This window comes from Trachypithecus francoisi, unplaced genomic scaffold (assembly GCF_009764315.1).
Source record: "Trachypithecus francoisi isolate TF-2019V2 unplaced genomic scaffold, Tfra_2.0 Lachesis_group6, whole genome shotgun sequence".
Lineage (NCBI taxonomy): Eukaryota > Metazoa > Chordata > Mammalia > Primates > Cercopithecidae > Trachypithecus > Trachypithecus francoisi.
Genome location: NW_022681471.1, coordinates 99,767,279 through 99,785,297, shown reverse-complemented (window position 1 = coordinate 99,785,297; position 18,019 = coordinate 99,767,279). Strand labels below are relative to the sequence as shown.

The 18,019-nt window shown below is 39.9% G+C and overlaps 1 protein-coding gene and 2 pseudogenes across 1 annotated transcript; 2 read left to right on the top strand and 1 right to left on the bottom strand.

Moving 5' to 3' along the window:
- Positions 1-8,105: 8,105 nt before the first annotated feature.
- LOC117078532 (small nuclear ribonucleoprotein G-like) lies at positions 8,106-8,500 on the top strand. The gene has a single exon (XM_033202088.1). It carries the CDS (start codon positions 8,131-8,133, stop codon positions 8,359-8,361), a length of 231 nt encoding a protein of 76 aa, XP_033057979.1. The 5' UTR covers positions 8,106-8,130; the 3' UTR covers positions 8,362-8,500.
- LOC117077808 lies at positions 8,365-12,275 on the top strand (annotated as a pseudogene).
- A 4,883-nt stretch (positions 12,276-17,158) lies between these two features.
- LOC117078531 lies at positions 17,159-17,800 on the bottom strand (annotated as a pseudogene).
- Positions 17,801-18,019: the final 219 nt, after the last annotated feature.

Genomic DNA, 18,019 nt, shown 5'->3' with positions numbered 1-18,019 from the left:
CTCCCAAAGTGCTGGGATTACAGGCATGAGCCACCACGCCCAGCCAGAGTGTGGCATTTTTTTAAAGCCTGCTGCTTGGAAAACAGAGAGTCAACCTTGTTATTCAGTGTAACACTTGAAACCTCCAGCTCAGTGACTTACCAATAGATGCTAACTAATAATCTATCACCTCTGGTGGTTTTATGGTCCAATAAACTTAGCTAGGATGGTGATGAATAAACTGCTTGAAAAGCATTAACTTTCCAGTGTGATAGGTACTTGATAACCTTAGAACCAAGTAAACAACAAATAAATTATCAGCGAGGTTGAGCAAAGATATTATTTTAACACATCCAAAATAAGCCTTTGGTTTTGTGCTTGTTTCAATCAATTAATCAATCGATAAAGGACAGTACAAATTGGGCACCAGCTGGCTTGTTGCTCAACCGTCAGCAAAACTGTGTTCAGCACCTCTCAGTCAACTGCATGTTTCCCAACGTGTGCCTCTCTCTGCCCCTGCATACTCACCCACATACAGCACATTGTCATGTAAATGGAAATCAACCAAAGATGTTTTTCCAACTCTTTATTCCTTTCGTTGCCATGGGATTACAGATCAGAAGTCAGAGAAGACAGATGTAAAATAGAAAAAGATGCAGCCCTCCAACTACCCCAGCTGCCTGAAAGCATCCTTTGAGTAGGCAAGAAAAGGTAATAATGAGATGGATGACATTGAGCGACAGTCTGCCACTGTGATGGTAGGAGTAGAAAAAAGCTAGAAGACAAAGGCAAATGCATAATGTCCCTTGACCCACAGAGAAACCTGCACACCTTCCCCATCTTTTTCAAACAGTGGTTGGCAACATCTTGGGCAACCAACTGTCCTAATTTGTTGGAAACTGTCCTCATTTTAGCACTGAAAGTCCTGTGTTCCTGGAAATAGCTCGATCCAAGATAAACCAGAATGGTTGGTCACCCTAGCAACAACCATTAACTCCCAAAGGGCTCAGCTCCCATTGACATTTGCTTTTTAATTGGAAGAGTCAATAAAAAGATATCTTCTTAAACTTTTATCTTTGAAAGCTGTAATTATCCTATTGGCAGAATTTATTTTTTAAGGTAGTACCATAAATTCTATTCCTCCCACTAAAAAGTGAAAAAATACATTAGAAGGTTTTACTGATTTTATTCAGATGTTATATTCGAGCTGAAAGGTGGGGGAAGGAGACAGGAGAGTGAGTTTGGAGGACAGAAAGCTGTCAAAAGTATGGACTAAGGGCATATTTAAATTTGCTGGTACATTATTAATTGAAGAAATCATTTGGCTGAATTCAAAGGCACAAATTAAATATGTCAGTAGTCACTCTTTAAACTCTAAAGATCTGGACCCTACAATTTGCAAATTTTACAGCTAGAAGACACCTTGGAGGTAATCTAACCTAAACTCCTACTTTTTAGACAGCATTCAAGGAAGCTCAAATTTGCATTTTGCTGCCTGTTACAGAACACAGCTTTGGGGAGCTCTTAATAGTTGTTAGATGATAAAAAGTTTCCTTGGTCACATAAGTTTAGGAAATATCGAGGTAAGCAATGTCAAACAAGTTTCTTGACTGCAGAAATTTTCTAGGCATTTGATATGCTTGCAATCAGTGACTCTAATTCAAAGATGTACATTAGAATCACCTGGGGAACTTTTAAAAGCTAGAATTGACTGGGCCCCACCAAGATTTAGGAAGCAAAAAATAATCACTCTCTGGATATTTCTGATGTTCACCCTGATTAAGAATCACTAGCTATATTCCTGAGCTCTCTATTCTGTTCCACTGGTGTGTGTGTCTGTTTTTTATGGCAATACCACACTGTTTTAGTTACTACAGCTTTATAACATATTTTGAAGTTAGGTAATGTGATGCTCCAGTTTGTTCTTTTTGCTTAGAGTTGCTTTGAATATTTGGGGTCCTTGTGGTTCAACATGAATTAGGGGTTGTTTTCTTCTATTTCTGTGAAAAAAAAAGTCATTGAAATTTTGATAGAGATTGCATTGAATCTGTAGATTGCTTTGGATAGTATGGACATTTTAACAATGTTAGTTCTTCCAATCCATGAACACAGGATATCTTTCAATTTATTTGTGTCTTCTTCAATTTCATTCAGCAATGTTTTATAGTTTTCAGTGCACACATATGTCACTTTCTTGGTTAAACTGATTTTAGACAATGGTGCCAAGACACACAATGGGAAAAGAACAGTCTCTTCAATAAGTGATGTTGGAACCACTGGATCTCCACATGCAGAAGAATGAAATCAGACCCTTATCTCACTCCATACACAAAAATAAACTCAAAATGGATTAAAGACTTAAACATATCTGAAATTGTAAACTACTAGAAGAAAAACAGAGGAAAACCTCCATAACATTGGTCTAGGCAATGACTTTTTTTATATCACCCCAAAAGCAAAAATAGACAAATGAAATAATATCACACAAAAAAACTACACAGCAAAGGAAACAATCAACTGAGTGAAGAAACAATCTACAGAATGGGAGAATATATTTGTAAACCATACATCTAATAAGAAGTTAATATCAAAAATATATAACACACTCAAACAACTCAATAGCAAGAAAACAAATAAACTGATTAAAAAAATAAACAAAGGGCTTGAATAGACATTTCCCCCCAAAAAAGACATACAAATGGCCAACTGGTATATGAAAAAAATGCTTAATGTCACTAATCATTAGGGAAATGCAAATTAAAACCACAATGAACTATCACCTCACATCTGTTAGAATGGCTATTATCCAAAAGATTAAATATAAGTGTTGGAGAAGATGTGGGATAAGGGGTACACTTACACACTGTAGGTGGGAATATAAATTAGTACAGCCATTGTGGAAAACAGTATGGAGGCGCCTCAAAAAACAAAAATAAGGCCAAGCGCAGTGGCTCATGTCTGTAATTCCAGCACTTTGGGAGGCCGAGGCAGGCAGATCACGAGGTCAAGAGATCGAGACCATCCTGGCCAACATGGTGAAACCACTTCTCTACTAAAAAAGTACAAAAATTAGCTGGGCATGGTGGCGTGCGCCTGTAGGCCCAGCTACTCAGGAGGCTGAAGCAGGATAATTGCTTGAACCCAGGAGGCAGAGGTTGCAGTAAGCCGAGATCGCGCCACTGCGCTCCAGCCTGGTGGTAGAGCGAGACTCTGTCTCAAAAACAACAACAACAAAAACAAAAAACCAAAAATAGAACTACCATATGATCCAGAAATCCCACTACTTGATATATATCCCAAGGATATGAAATCAGTATGTCAATAAGATAGCTGCACTCCCATGTTCATTGCAACATTATTCACAATAGCCAAGGTATGGAGTCAACCTAAGTGTCAACAGATAGATGAATAAAGACAATGTGGTATATATACATAATGGAAAAGAATTAAATCCTGCCATTTGCAACAACTGGGATGAACCTGGAGGACATTATGTTAAGTGAAATAAGCCAGGCACAGAAAGGCAAATATCACATGTTCTCATTCCTACTTGAAAGCTAAAAAAGTGAACTCATAGAAGTAGAGAATAGAACAGTGGTTACCAGGGGCTGGGGAGAGGGTAGGGGAAAGACTGGGGAGAAGTTGGTCAAAGGAGACAGCATTTCAGTTAGACAGGAGGCATAAGTTCATGACATTTATTGTAAAACATGGTGACTGTAGTTATTAATGTATTGTATTCTTGAAGATTGCTGAGGGTAGATTTTATGTTCTCACCATTAAAAAACCATGTGAGGTAATGAATATGTTAATCAGCTCAATTTAACTATTCTACAGTGCATACATATTTCAAAACAACATTTGTACGTGAAAAAATATATACATTTTTTGTCAAAAATTGGCCAGGCATGGTGGCTCATGTCTATAATCCTAGCACTTTGAGAGGCCAACGTGAGTGGATGGCTTGAGCCCAGGAGTTCAAGATCAGCCTGGGCAACATGGTGAAACTTTGTCTCTACAAAAAATACAAAAATTAGCTGGGTGTGGTGGCACATGCCTGTAGTCCCAGCTACTTGGGAGGCTGAGGTGGAAGGATGGCTTGAGCCTGGGAGGCAGACATTGCAGTGAGCCGACATTGTGCCAACTGCACTCGAGTTGAGTAATAGAGCGAGACTGTCACACACACAAAAATTAAAAGTAATAAATTTTAGAAAGAACTACTGGCTAATATGTACTGTGAATCTATGACAGTAAAAAAAAAAAAAGTCTGCAATATTTTGTAACCTTATTTGACAACACATTTTTTTCTTCCTTCCTTTGTTTCTTCCTTCCTTCCTTCCTCTCTTTCTTCCACCCACTTTCTTTCTTTTTGTTTTGGCTTTGGAAGATACTGATTTATATTTGAGGGTTTGTTTGTTTGGTCAACAAGGAGAGAAATAGAAAATTCTTAATTATGTCTCTAAATATACTTTATTTAAAAACAGATTATACTTTATTTAAATTTTTAATATAAAAAATTAAATCATATGAAGAACTAAGGAGAGTAGAATAATAAACTCTTTTGTACTATCACTTAGTTTCAACAGTTATAAATGCATGACCATCTTGATTCACCTACATTCCCATCTACTTCCCCCCTCTCCCCACCACTGGATTCTTTTGAAGCAAACCCCAGATAACTATATTATTTTATTCATAAATACTTGAAGATCTAGCTCTAAAAGAGTAAACATTTTAAAATATAATTGTAATACTTTTATCACATAAAAATTAATAATTCTTTAATATTGTTAAATATTCAGTCAGTATGCAAATTTATAAGAATTGACACCTTCATGATAATGAATCTTCTGACCTAGAACATGGTATGTCTTTTGATTTGTTCATGGGCTTTTTCATGTATTTCAGAAATGTGTTTTAGTTTTCCTCATGTAGGTTCTGAAACTTTTTAAAGTAAGTTTTCACCTAGGTATCGTATTTTACTTATTTGGTTTATCCTTTGCCATTAAAATGACGTCTTCTCTTCCATTATATTTTCTAACTTCCTTGTTTGTATACGTGAGTTTTATTCAGCTTTATTAAGGTCTAATCTACATGCAACAACATGCACAGATTTTAAGTACACAGTTCAATGAGTTTTAGTAAAAATATATACCCATTTAACCACCATCCTCACTGATTTTTAAATGTTGGTTTCATAACCTGCTAACTTATTAAATTTCATGTTTTAATATATACTCTCAAAGTTCTTACTAGCTTTGGCCAATTATTAAAAAGGTATCACATTCCAATTTCTGTTTTTGGTTTTGCTTCTTACTCTATCCCACAATGCCAAAAAGATTTTTTCCAGTCCACGTTGTAATAGAAATCAATTAAATGTCAAATTGTGACTGATCCTAGAGATTTAAATTGTTATTACTGACATAAAGAAACATGATCCTGTTTGCAACAGGTGTCATGCTAAATACAAGTTTAGTGATGTAAGCAGCTAATAATAATTGGAATATGAGCTGACTCAAGAATACATATCCGGCTCATTAATATTTGCTTCAGAGAAATAGGCTCAAATGTTCTTCTCAAGTCTGAGTAGGTACATGCCCTGGATACTTAGATGAATAAATTTATGGCCAAGCCCAGCACTAAGGCTATCATTACTCACAGAACTCCATGTGACCCCTAGCTGGAAAAATGTGTTTACCAAGCCCCAGCTGTTGTCTTTATGAATGTTTAGGAAGCTGAAATGACTGGCATTGGTCTCAGTGCCCCTAAAATGTGACGAGTTTTTTGAAAGTTGCGAGGCAGCCAACTCACTTACCTAGATGAGACCAGAAGAAAAGCAGTAGCTTTTCATGGGAGTAGGGGCTTTACAGGCTGAGTATCCTCTGGGGTCATCAACACCCTGAGGATAGTCTGGTACCTACCTAGGGGCAAGGTAATGAGAAACATATAGAGCAAAGGTGGTGGGGGCAGAAGGGTGAGGCATGCTGGTTGGAAGAAAAAAGTGGGTTATTCCAGAAGTTCTTAGAGCTGATAGAGACTGTAACACATAATTTAATACTTGACCCTTGTCTTTGTATGAGGTTTGGAAAAAGTGGGCCTTGAGCAAGGATTTGACTGCAATTAGTTTATTGGAGGAGGGGGTATAATCTTAGGAAGCATGGCAAAAGAAAAGAAGGAAAATCAATATTCTGGATGTAAATGAAAGGGTTACTACTGTGGACAACTGGGGCTCAATGTCACTGGCCACCTTCTGAGATATTGGGTAAAATATGCCTCAGAAATGTCCTGCTGATTGCTGAGGATGCTCAGATATGTATCCACTCATTTCCATCCCTAATTGGTTTAGGGTCGCTATTAGGGATGGGGTGGAAGTTAACACTTGACACTTCTGGCCTACCCTACTGGCAAACCAAGCATGCTCCCATGGTCAGAGAGTGCCCTCTGGCAAATAACTGTATGGATATGGGAGTTCTTTACAGGAAATTTCTAGGTAGAGCAAGAGGATAGGAGAGCTACAATTTTATATTGCTTATGTTGCTTTCTAGCTGTTTTTTATGTGTGAGTTTTATCTCACCAACAACAATGAAAACTCTTTGAGTGCAGGGGCTACAACTTATATTTGTGTTGATTCCCCCCATAAATTCTGGTGAGCTCCTTGCCACAACAAGATTAAATCCATTAAGCCCTTCATGATCGGGGGGCCCTGCCTTCCTCTCCAGACTTTTCTTTACAGTCCACTTTCTCATCCCAGGCATCCCAACCATTCCTCAAGTGCCTTCTCTCTGCATAAAAGACCCCTTCCTCCCTTGTCCAATGGGTCAGCACTGATAATCTGTCAGGATCAGCTAAGCAGCTCTTTTTTCCTAAAGTATTCCAAGTTTTCCCCAAGTAATCATGCCCTCTTTTGCAAACCACTACCTGGTTCTTACTTCTACTATACAATTTATCATACTGTACTGAAGTCCTGCCTATCAGAGTGTGAGCTCATTGAGAAAGTAATGTGTCTTTATCCAAAGCACCCAGTTCAGTGCCTGCTATGGAGTCAATGCTCAATAAATACTTTTGGAATGAATTAATGAATGTTACCAATAGATACTTTCTGATTAAATGAAACAAGGAGTTGGACATACTCTCTTTGGATACTCTAAAATACCCCTCAAATATTTATAGATTGAATGTGTGGTCAGGAAGAATATTCCCCAGAATAGTGTGTCAATGCTCTTCAGCCAAGTATGACCAGGAACATGGCTATAATTCAACAACATGGGGTTTTACTCATTGCAGTGAAGAAACACACATCATCGTGGACCTTACAGAGTCTCAGTAAGAGTGTGTTAGAAAGAAACTATGATACAACTGGGGCTTTGGATGAATGATGGGGAGGGGAACAAAGAAGCAGGGATTTGCTCTCGATCAGATGCTGTCAGAAGTGGGGGCAATCCTATGATTGGGTCTGTTGTGAAAGGCATAGTGGCTTGGATTTTGTTTGGGCTTAGACAAAATTATGAAGTGACCTTGTTCTGTTTCATTTTCTGATGGTCTCAGGGTATCTTTATCTGTGTTTGGTATTCTGTGAGATTGTTTATGTCCCACAGGAAAAAAAAAAAATGGCCTGGCTGTGAGCATTTGGTCAGCTTGTAATAATACTGAGGTGTAACTGTGAACATCAGAGAAGTTCTGAACATCATTAGATGCTTTTGTGAGGTGATGAGAGAAGGGCCCAAAAGAAGAAGATTATATGTACAGGTACTGATAGCATTCACAAGTGTGCAATGGGAGCTGAACAGAAGAAGAGACTAAAACCGAAAAGCAAACTCGATCTTCCATCATGCTCTGTGACCTTTCAGGTTGAGAAGAATCTTAAATCCTGAAGCTCTACATAGTCCCAAATGTATATAATGGCTAAAAGAAATAGATTTTTTCAACTGAAAAGCAAGAAACACAGATCCTCCTTTGAAGATAAACTATAAGCCCTGAAAAATTAAAATACTTAATCCAGCAGCAATATCACTTGTGTAGCAATAAAATAATAGGATTTCCTTTTCTCTGCCTCCTTGTTTTGGATATTCTCTCTTCTAAAAAAATGTCGACATACTTTTGGGGGATAAGAGATAACAAATCTGAAGGCGTCTGTGAGCCAGCGGAGTATACGCCATGAGCAAAGCTCACCCTCCCAAGTTGAAAAAATTTATGGACAAGAAGTTATCATTGAAATTAAATGGTGGCAGACATGTTCAAGGAATATTGCGGGGATTTGATCCCTTTATGAACCTTGTGATAGATGAATGTGTGGAGATGGCGACTAGTGGGCAACAGAACAATATTGGAATGGTGGTAATACGAGGAAATAGTATCATCATGTTAGAAGCCTTGGAACGAGTATAAATAATGGCTGTTCAGCAGAGAAACCCATGTCCTCTCTCCATAGGGTCTGTTTTACTATGATGTAAAAATTAGGTCATATACATTTTCATATTAGACTTTTTGTTAAATAAACTTTTGTAATAGTCAAAAAAAAAAAAAAGAGATAACAAATCTGAAAGTATATAATTTATATTTTGGAATAAAAACAGAATATGGAATGTTCTGTTGGTTAAATCGTTTATGAAGCCCTGTGACTGGAAATCTAAGTCCAAATGGTCACTTAAAAGCCATTCCACTATTTATTCAACAAATTGTTTTAGAGCACTTAGTATAAGTTAGGTACCATGGTAGATGCAGGTGTTATGAAGATGAATAAAACAAATTCTTGTTACTAGAAGAGCTTACAGTCCATCAGAGGAGACAAATAATCACTGACATAAAACAAACCTAACTCTCTGTCAGAGTTTCCACCCCTGGCAAAAGGAAGTGACAGAAATGTTGCCAGACACAGAGAAAGTATAGCCACGAGCAACTGGGTCCCAAGAAATAGTCTGATTTAAATTATCTGAGATTGATTTTTGGGGGGACAGGTTTTTATTTGAATATAATTTCAAACTTACAGAAAAGTTGCAATAATAGTATAAGAACTCCGGTTTACCTTTCATCCAGATTTACCAATTGCTTTCCTAACCATTTGCAAGCAAGTTAGAGATATTGTGCCTAGCCATACTAAATACTTTAGTTCATGTTTTCTTTTAAAAATTTTTTTTTATTTCCATAGTTTTTAGGGAACAGATGGTATTTGGTTACATAAGGAAGTTCTTTAGTAGTAATTTGGGAGATTTTGGTGCACCCATCACCCAAGTAGTATACACTGAACCCGATTTGCAGTCTTTTATCTCTCACCCCCTCCCACCCTTTCCCCTGAGTCCCCAAAGTCCATTCTATCATTCTTATGCCTTTGCATCCTCATAGCTTAACTCCCATTTATGAGTGAGAACATACAATGCTTGGTTTTCCATTCCTGAGTTACTTCACTTAGAATAATAGTCTCCAGCTCCATCCACGTTGCTGCAAATGCCATTAATTTGCTCCTTTCTAGGGCTGAGTAGTATGTATGTATATACATATATGTGTGTATATATACACACACACACACATACACACACATAATTTCTTTATCCATTCGTTGATTGATGGGCATTTGGACTGGTTCCATATTTTTGCAATTGCAAATTGTGCTGCTATAAACATGCATGTGCAAGTGTCTTTTTCATAGTGTGTGTTTTCAAAAAGCAAGAAAATTCCCCTATCTAACCACCATGCAGTACTCAAGCCAGGAAGTTTATCACTGATACAATACTATCCACTCCATAGTCCATTTTCAAATTTTATCAATTGTCTCAATGTCCTTTATAGTATTTTGTTTCCATATCCTGTTCCAATTCAGGTTCATGCATTTAGATGTCATTCTTTTTTTTTTTTTTTTTTTAAGTCTTTGTTAACCTAGGGTAATTCCACAGTCTTTCTGTCTTTCTCGACCCTAACACTTTGAGAATTCCAGGCCAGTTATTTTGTAGAATGCCCCTCAATTTGGATGTATGTGATATTTCTCATTATGATATTCAGGGTACACATTTTTAGCAGTAATAAGTGGTTGATTTAAAATCTCAGAATAGCTGCCTCTACCCACGTCTCCCTCACTTTGACCTGACACTGTGCACAATTGGGAAGCTTTTGGGGTTTTCTGGTGAAATCCAGACTTTTCTCTGCTTTCTCCTATGATCTCTAATTTAGCCATCAGAATTGCTAAAATCCTGAGGAGAATGTTTGCTTCTTGGGGAGTTTACACTAAGCAGAAAGCTTATTAATTCAAAACTCATTCCAATGTGTGTCCTTCCCCACCCCAATCCCTCAGGATTAGTACCTGTTTTATTATTATTGCAATGAGTAAATTATTCATCAGGGTGGCTAAACGGCTTACAGAGATAAATAACACAACATGAGTGTAATAAAGATATTTCCCTTTTCTAAATAAGTAGCACTTATAACTCAACCTGTAAGACTGTTCTTCTTTCCAGAGAGGAAGAGTCCTGTAAATGGTACCTGAAGAGCAAGAGCTTTAAACAGGCCCTAGTGCAAAAGAGGTCAAGGTCTCAGTGATACCAAGAGTTCTGATTGTGCCATTTCTGTCCCTGCTTCCTCACTGGTATATCCAAGGCTACCACAAAGTGGAAGGAGGAGGATGTGTGGGCGAAGAGTGGGTGGAGAAGACTTCCAAGAACTGGAAACTATGCAGACTAGCAGCCGGTAGTTAATTAGTTTTACTTCTAAAATGACCCCTTTGTGCAGCTTGTCCTTCCTGAGAAAGAGGTTAAAATGCTGCCATGGCTGCTTTTTAGCAGTATGGTGATTAAAACAATCTCAGGGCCTAAATAAGATGGCTCTACTTATTTGGTTGAGGAGAGAGTGGTCCTCCTTCATTTTTTTTCTCCACTCCTACTCACTGAACATCACATCGAAAAATGAGCAAATTCCTACACTTTACTTCCTATTCCTATAGGAGCGACTTAGAGGGAGGAATGCTCATTAAAGGAGATTCTAGAATCTAAAGTTATCTGTTTTACTGAAACTGAGAAGCAAGCTTGAGATGTTACTAGCATAGCTTGGACACAATTGATAAAAGTAGCTAACATCTATTGTGCATTTAGCATGTGCTGGGCCATAGCTTAAGGGCTTTTCATGGTTTATCTCATTTAATCATCACTACGATCTATGAGTTGGGTAGCGTTATGATTATGAGCATATATGTCTGGTTTTTCAGATGAATAAGCTGGGGCTGAGAAAGGTGAAGGGACTGAGCCAAGGTGAGTTAGAATGGAGGCAGGATTTAACCACAGGTAGTCTGGCCCAGAGCCCATTGCTCAATCACTGTACTACCTGCCTTCCAGCTTCCATTTGCCTACAGTCTAGTGGGAGTCATAAAAGAACTAAGAGAGGAAGATGAATCCAGACTGGAAGTGGCTGGGCTCCTGGCTAGGCCAGGAGCCTCACCAGTTGGAGACCCTGGACCCCCTGGCCAAGCTCACTGCAGGTGAAGAAAAAAATCCACCCCTGCTCAGCCTGGAGCGAGAAGGTGACCAAGGAGGAAATAGTGGCAGCCGAGCTCAGCATGACCATCACTCACAGCAATGAGAAGCATGACCTTCACGTTACCTGCAGCAGGTCCAGCGGTGAACCAATTGCCCAAGACCTGACCTAGGTTGTTGGAGAGGTCACAGGGGTTCCACTCTCTTTTCAGAAACTCATAATTAAGGGAACATCTCTGAAGGAAATGGAGATACCTTTGTCAGCATGTGGAATACAAAATGGTTGCCAAGTCATGTTAATTGGGAAAAAGAGCAGTCCAGAGGAAGAGGTTGAACTGAAGAAATTGAAAGAGTTGGAGAAGAAAGTTGATGAACTGTAAGAGTTGAATAAACAACTTACTGGACTCCAGCAAGGTTTTCTGGCCAAGGATTTGCAAACTGAAGCTCTCTGCAAACTTGATAGGAGAGGAAAAGCCACAACCAAACAGTTTATGAAGATCTTGGAAGAGATCGACACACTAATCCTGCCAGAAAATTTGAAAGACAATAGATCAAAAAGGAAAGGTCTGGTTAAAAAGAAAAAAAAAAAAAAGTTCAGGTGTTCGTAGCTGAGTGTGGCACAGTGGAGCAGAACATCTGCCAGGAGACCCAGCAGCTGTAGTCTACAAACTTGGCCCTGGCCGAGTAAGGTGTGACAGAAAGAGGCTGTACTGCCCTGAAGAACAGCACCACCAGCTCTGCCCTCTCTGGAGCATAATTTACCTGATTTATTCTAGGGACAACTGGCCTATTGCCAATTTTCCTACTCCTACCCCAGTTCTCAGTGAAAAACTGTTGTCCTTGTGATCTTGAGTAGGGCGCTTGTCTGTTTTCTTATTGTGTCTCTGTGGCCGTGTGGTCCAGCAGCCTACTTTTTCTGGAGAGGTCCTCCCCTGCCCAGGTTTTCCCAGCTATTTGACCTTCTGTTGCTTTCTTTGGGCTGGTGAGATCTCTCCTTTGTCCTGAGCTAGTTCTAGGTTTATAGGCTACCCTGGTCTTCAGATACAGAAGAGCTTTTTCGCTCGTGATCACACAGTCCCATAGATGTAAAATCAGAATCACTAGGAGGTTGCATCTATAGTCAGGAATGTTGAGAATGGCTTAGAACAGGTGTTTGGCACATAGTAGTCCAAGTATCCCTCATTGTGACCTAATTCCAGAACATCAGGCTGGGTTATTGGCTTATAGGCATTATTCTTACCTCTTAGTGACCTGACAAACTACAAGACATGAAATATCAGGGGGCCAGTCCTGGAATGAAGCCTATGGTTGATGCATGGACTTCCTTGTCCCCAAGAAAATCTTCAGAACCCAGTGTTGACTAAGTCCGTGCTTAAAACCAGGCAGAGCAATGGCTTAAGAAGGGCAAAGAGGGGGAGCCACAATGAATAAAGCAGGCTGGTGGTGAAGCCAACCATAAATTTCCCAGGAATGACATGTGCTTCCTTCAAGGGCATTTCTGTTAAAAATACCCTTCTGAGATCTGTATTTCCTTCAAGGCCATTCTTGTCCATTTTGTGGACTGTCCTGCAATATCACTGTTATTAAAAAAGTTTGAGCATAGGTATGGTGCACATTCCTGTAGTCCCAGCTGCTTGGGAGACTGAGACAGGAGGATCGCTTGAGCCCAGGAGTTTGCATGTAGCCTGGGAAACATAGTGAGACTTCATCTCTAAGAAATTAATAAGTTAACAAATAAATAACTAAAACAGTTTGAATGCCCATCATCAAACAGAAGAATGTTTTGTTTTTGTTTTGATTAGTGAGTAAAACCATTCTGTGGTTCTAGGCATAATTTGTGTTTAACAGAGTAGCCACAACATTTAATAAGAAGTTACTGTGTGCTGGGCACTGTTTTAAGTTTTTAAATATATATTCATCATTTAACCCTCACATAACTTAAGAAGTAGACAGGTATTATCCCCGTTTTGGAGATCAGGAAACTGAGAACACTTAGGTAATCTGCTTAAGGTCAGACAGTACGTGGCAAAGCCAGGGCACAAAGCTGGGCAGTTTGGTTTCAGAGCCACTGTTTTTATGCTCTACTGTACTACCTCTCAACAACATAGGGTTACATGCTCCCATTCTCTTATTTTCTCTCTATTCCTCTCCCTATACCTTTATCTTCCATGTTAGTCTTTCCACTTCCTCTCCAGCCCTCTCTAGTTCATTCTCCACAGAGCACTCTGAGTGATATAAAGTACAAATCTTATCATATCAGTCCGCTGCTCAGAAACCTCCAATAGCTCACTACTTCTCTTAGGATAAAGGCCAAAGTCCTTACCTACACCTTCTCCCACCTCATCTCGGGCCCCTCTCCTGTTTGCTCTCTGCTGTCAGCCACTCTGGTCTTCTGTCAGGTCCTCAGATGCACTGTGCGCTCTCCTACCTGGGGGTCTTTGCACATGCTGCTACTTCTGCTTGGACAGCTCCTCACCATCTTTCCTCCACCCCTACCCCTTGTGTACATAACTCTTATTCATCCTTTAGAATGTAACTCAAAGTCTCTTCCACGGAGACCTCGCCTATTGTCTTGAGACCATATCAGGCCCCCAGATGGGGTTCCTTCATGGCTACCCATAACTTTTCTTTCACAGCATTCACCATAGTCCATGATAGCTTATTTGTGGAATTATGTGGTATTTGCCTTTAACACTAGATTGTATGTTCCTTAGGTTAAGGGGCTTCTTTGTCTTGTTAACAGCATTATTTCGAGTACATTGTCTTGTATATAGTAGGACCTCAATAAATATTTGGAGAACAAAACAAACAAACAAACAAACAAACAAGGTGAATCCATGCCAGATGACTGGGTTGAGGTGGTCAGGGAAAATTTCACAGAAGGCAGATTGGAACTAGGCTGAAAAGCAGGCTAGGTTTGATTTAATGAAGTAGGCTATGAAAAGCATTCCAGGTGAGGGGAACCAAAGGAACTTTACACGTCCTGGGACCAGCAAACTGAGCAGTTTGTCTACGGCAGAGAGATCTTGCAGTCATTTGCGGGAGACCTTTATCACACTTCTAATCCATGAGAAGTAGTAGGGTGAATATGAAGAACTCTCAGAGCCCAGTGACTATTGGTGCTTATTAGCCAGGGCATGAGGGCACTGTGATGACAAGGCAATGGGCCTGGCAAGCCCTCCCCACTTCCCTTGGGTTGCCAGCATTCCCCTGAGTCTCCGTGAGGTTTGTTTAATTCAGGGGGTGGCAGTAGGAAGCCCTCACACATTCTCCAATTTGGCTTTACCATCAGCAAAGCTATCTTGATTCCAATCTGGCTTCTTGGATGAAAAGAAGGATGAGCAATTGGCACCCCCAAAACTTCAACAATGGGAAAGTAATAGAAAATTCAGTTTAAAAGGTATTAATAAATTATACAGGGTAGACTAAGAAGAATCTTGAAGGCTGGTATAAGGAACTTGGTCATATAAGAATTATTATAATTCTCTGTGCAAGTACACACACACACACACACACAGACACACACACACACACACACACACACACACACACAGTTTATCCACAGAGGAAATCACTGTGGGACTTGTTTCCAAATTAATCTCTTGAAATTTAATGTCACCAAATTCCCATCTTCCACAAATAAATTTGCCGAGAACCTTAAGTCATTAGGAAGTAAGTGTTTTCCAAGAATTATTTGATGACCAAAGAACAGTTTAGCCTACTTGGGAGACTTTAATAAAGGTTTCTTCTACAGCCCCATTCTTGACATTAAAAAACATAATAACTAATGGTTTGACAAATACTGTGTATTATTTGGAAATAAATTTTCTCATCCTTCTTCACACACATTTTACCTCAAATTACAGCCTTTCAATTGGTCTCACAGGACTAGGTGATTTTTTTTTTCTCAGTCAGATTTATGTGTTTTTATTTGTGTGCTAATTTGAAAATAACTTTAAGTACATATTTTAAGTACAGAGATATGAGTTTTTAATCCAAATCTGAAGACAATTTTTTTTTTTTGAGACAGAGTCTCGCTCTGTCGCCCAGGCTGGAGTGCAGTGGCCGGATCTCAGCTCACTGCAAGCTCCGCCGCCTGGGTTTACGCCATTCTCCTGCCTCAGCCTCCCGAGTAGCTGGGACTACAGGCACCCGCACCTCGCCCAGCTAGTTTTTTGTACTTTTTAGTAGAGACAGGGTTTCACGTATTAGCCAGGATGGTCCCGATCTCCTGACCTTGTGATCCGCCCGTCTCGGCCTCCCAAAGTGCTGGGATTACAGGCTTGAGCCACCGCGCCCGGCCCTGAAGACAATTGTTAACTGCTTCTGTACATCTCTTACTGCCAACAACCAGCAAATGAAAAAATACTTTCTCTAGGGAAACAGTTGCCAGTATATTCTTTTTTATTATCAAAATACCTTGCATGAAAACAGGAAGATACAGCTTTCTCCTTAACTAAGCAAAATAGTTGTCCCAATCTCTGCAAAATATTCTTCCTATGACTCTAACCCTTCCATGATAAAAGAAAGGATAACATGCCTTTGGTCTTCCTGCTTCAGGAAGCAAAGGAACTGTAGGAAAAGAACTAATTTTTCTTCTCACTTTTGAGGTTTGAGAAAAAGTTGTAACTCCAGCTTTTCAAAGTGCAAAGAAAACAATACACACCTATTACTATCTGTGGGACACAAATGTATGGATTTAGGAGGAAATGACTGGCCAGAAAAATGAAACACATTTTAAATAAAATGCTACTCTTTGGTGCTTCTCCTCTCTTGGCTTCTATAATTTAACCTCCATCTGACCCACCTCCATTCTAATCGCTTTGGTTCTCTTAGTGTTCCTTAAAATTGTCTTCCCTTTTCTCTAAAATGAACTACAGAGCCATTTTTTAAAATCTGCATTTTAAAAATTTATTTATCTACTTAAACACAGCCTTGTTCCAGAGAGGGTTTAAGGTGGCTTCAAAGGATCCATAACATACACCAAGAAATGAATAACAAATGGGACAAGAATAAAGCTCATACTAAAATGCTTATACAATTCTACTCATTTACTCTGGGTAGACTACAAATTTGTCTCTAAGCTTTCTAGCAGGCAGTCTAGAAAAGGAACTTAATTAGTTACATCACTTACAGTGTCTGTAAAACAAAAACAAACCAATTATCCAAGTGAAGCACTGGTATTCCTAATACTAAGACCAGAACGAAATTTCTCTTGAGAGGCTTCATAAAGAGGTCAGCATGTGATGTAACAGCCAGTGTTCTCTGTAGCAACCAAATGGGAGATGCAAAGATGAATTTCACAGGGCTCTTACTGCATTTCTCTGAAAAGGCAGATGGCATCGCATTAACTTGAAAAATCAGGAAAAGAAATTTTATCATGAGTTTAGGGGTTTGGGGTGGATACAATATGATATATTCTAGATACTCGCCTCTCTGCTCTGCTGGGCAAAACCAAGAATAACAGTTAGAACAATCCAGTACCCAGAATGGCCTCAGAGAAATTATTAAACCACTAAAACTGTATGCAACATTCTGTGAATAAGAAACTGTATTTTTCTTGACAGACAAAATGCAGTGTTATCAATCCTTAAAATACACACGTGACTCACAAAAGAACAATTTCTTAAAAACTCTAGAGCATTAAACAGACTGCAGATCCTTCATGCTATTCTGCAAACATTTTTTTCCCTCTCAGTCTAGCATTTTTTTTTTTTTAATTTTGCAAAAAGAACCTTTTATTGTTTCCATTTGGTCCATGGCTTGGTGAGTACTTCTGGATGTTGAGAAGCTCAGGCCGAAATCCGGAAGCCAGAAGAATGCAGAGGGGCACCTCAAAAGTTGCTGGGCTCTGGAAGTTCCCAGTCATCCTTGAGCCTTCTGAAGAGATACTCTGCCAGCCTGGCCTGAGGACTGGCCAGCCTGCGGCGGTTGGTCAAGTAGTCGCCCATCTTCTTGATGAGTTTCACCTCTCAGTCTAGGAAGTGCTTTTCCAGAAAATCACAGAGATTGGGGTCTGTTTTGGCAGAACCCAGGGCATGTAGATCCAAAAAGGGCTGGTTCAGGTTCTCCAGGGCCAGGGCGGCTTCCATGGCGGCCAGGCAGCCACTCCACTCATCTCGGAGCAGCTTCTGCTCACCTTGGAAGAGGCCGCAGCTGCTGCACTGGTTCTCCATCAAAAGATGCTTGGCGCTCTCGCATCTCTCTTCCGCCAACTTGCGAAAGAAGTGGCCCTTGAGAGCCACGTCGTCGCCTTCAAAATAGAAGCTCAGAGAGAGGTAAGTGTAGGAGGCCTGCAGATGCATATTGATCAGGCGGTCAATAGCGGCCTCCACCCCAGCGGTATACTTTTGGCGGCTCTGGGTGCTCATGGTTGGCGGGCAACCAGGAGCTAACCACAAAAGCTTGTTAGCTGGTCCCAGAAGCGAGAGATAGTTGAACTGATAGTCACGGAAGTTGTGAGTGGAGATGCAGGGTTAGAGGGTGGGGAGAGGCAGCATGCGGAGAGGCGGGGTGGGGAGAGTGGGGCTTGGTGGGGTTGGGGCGGGATCACAGGGCGCAGAATCTCTCAGCCTACCTTTTTTTTTTTC

Excerpts from the sequence above, each read along its gene's own strand:
- LOC117078532 (XM_033202088.1), top strand. The coding sequence starts at position 8,131 with ATGAGCAAAGCTCACCCTCCCAAGTTGAAAAAATTTATGGACAAGAAG.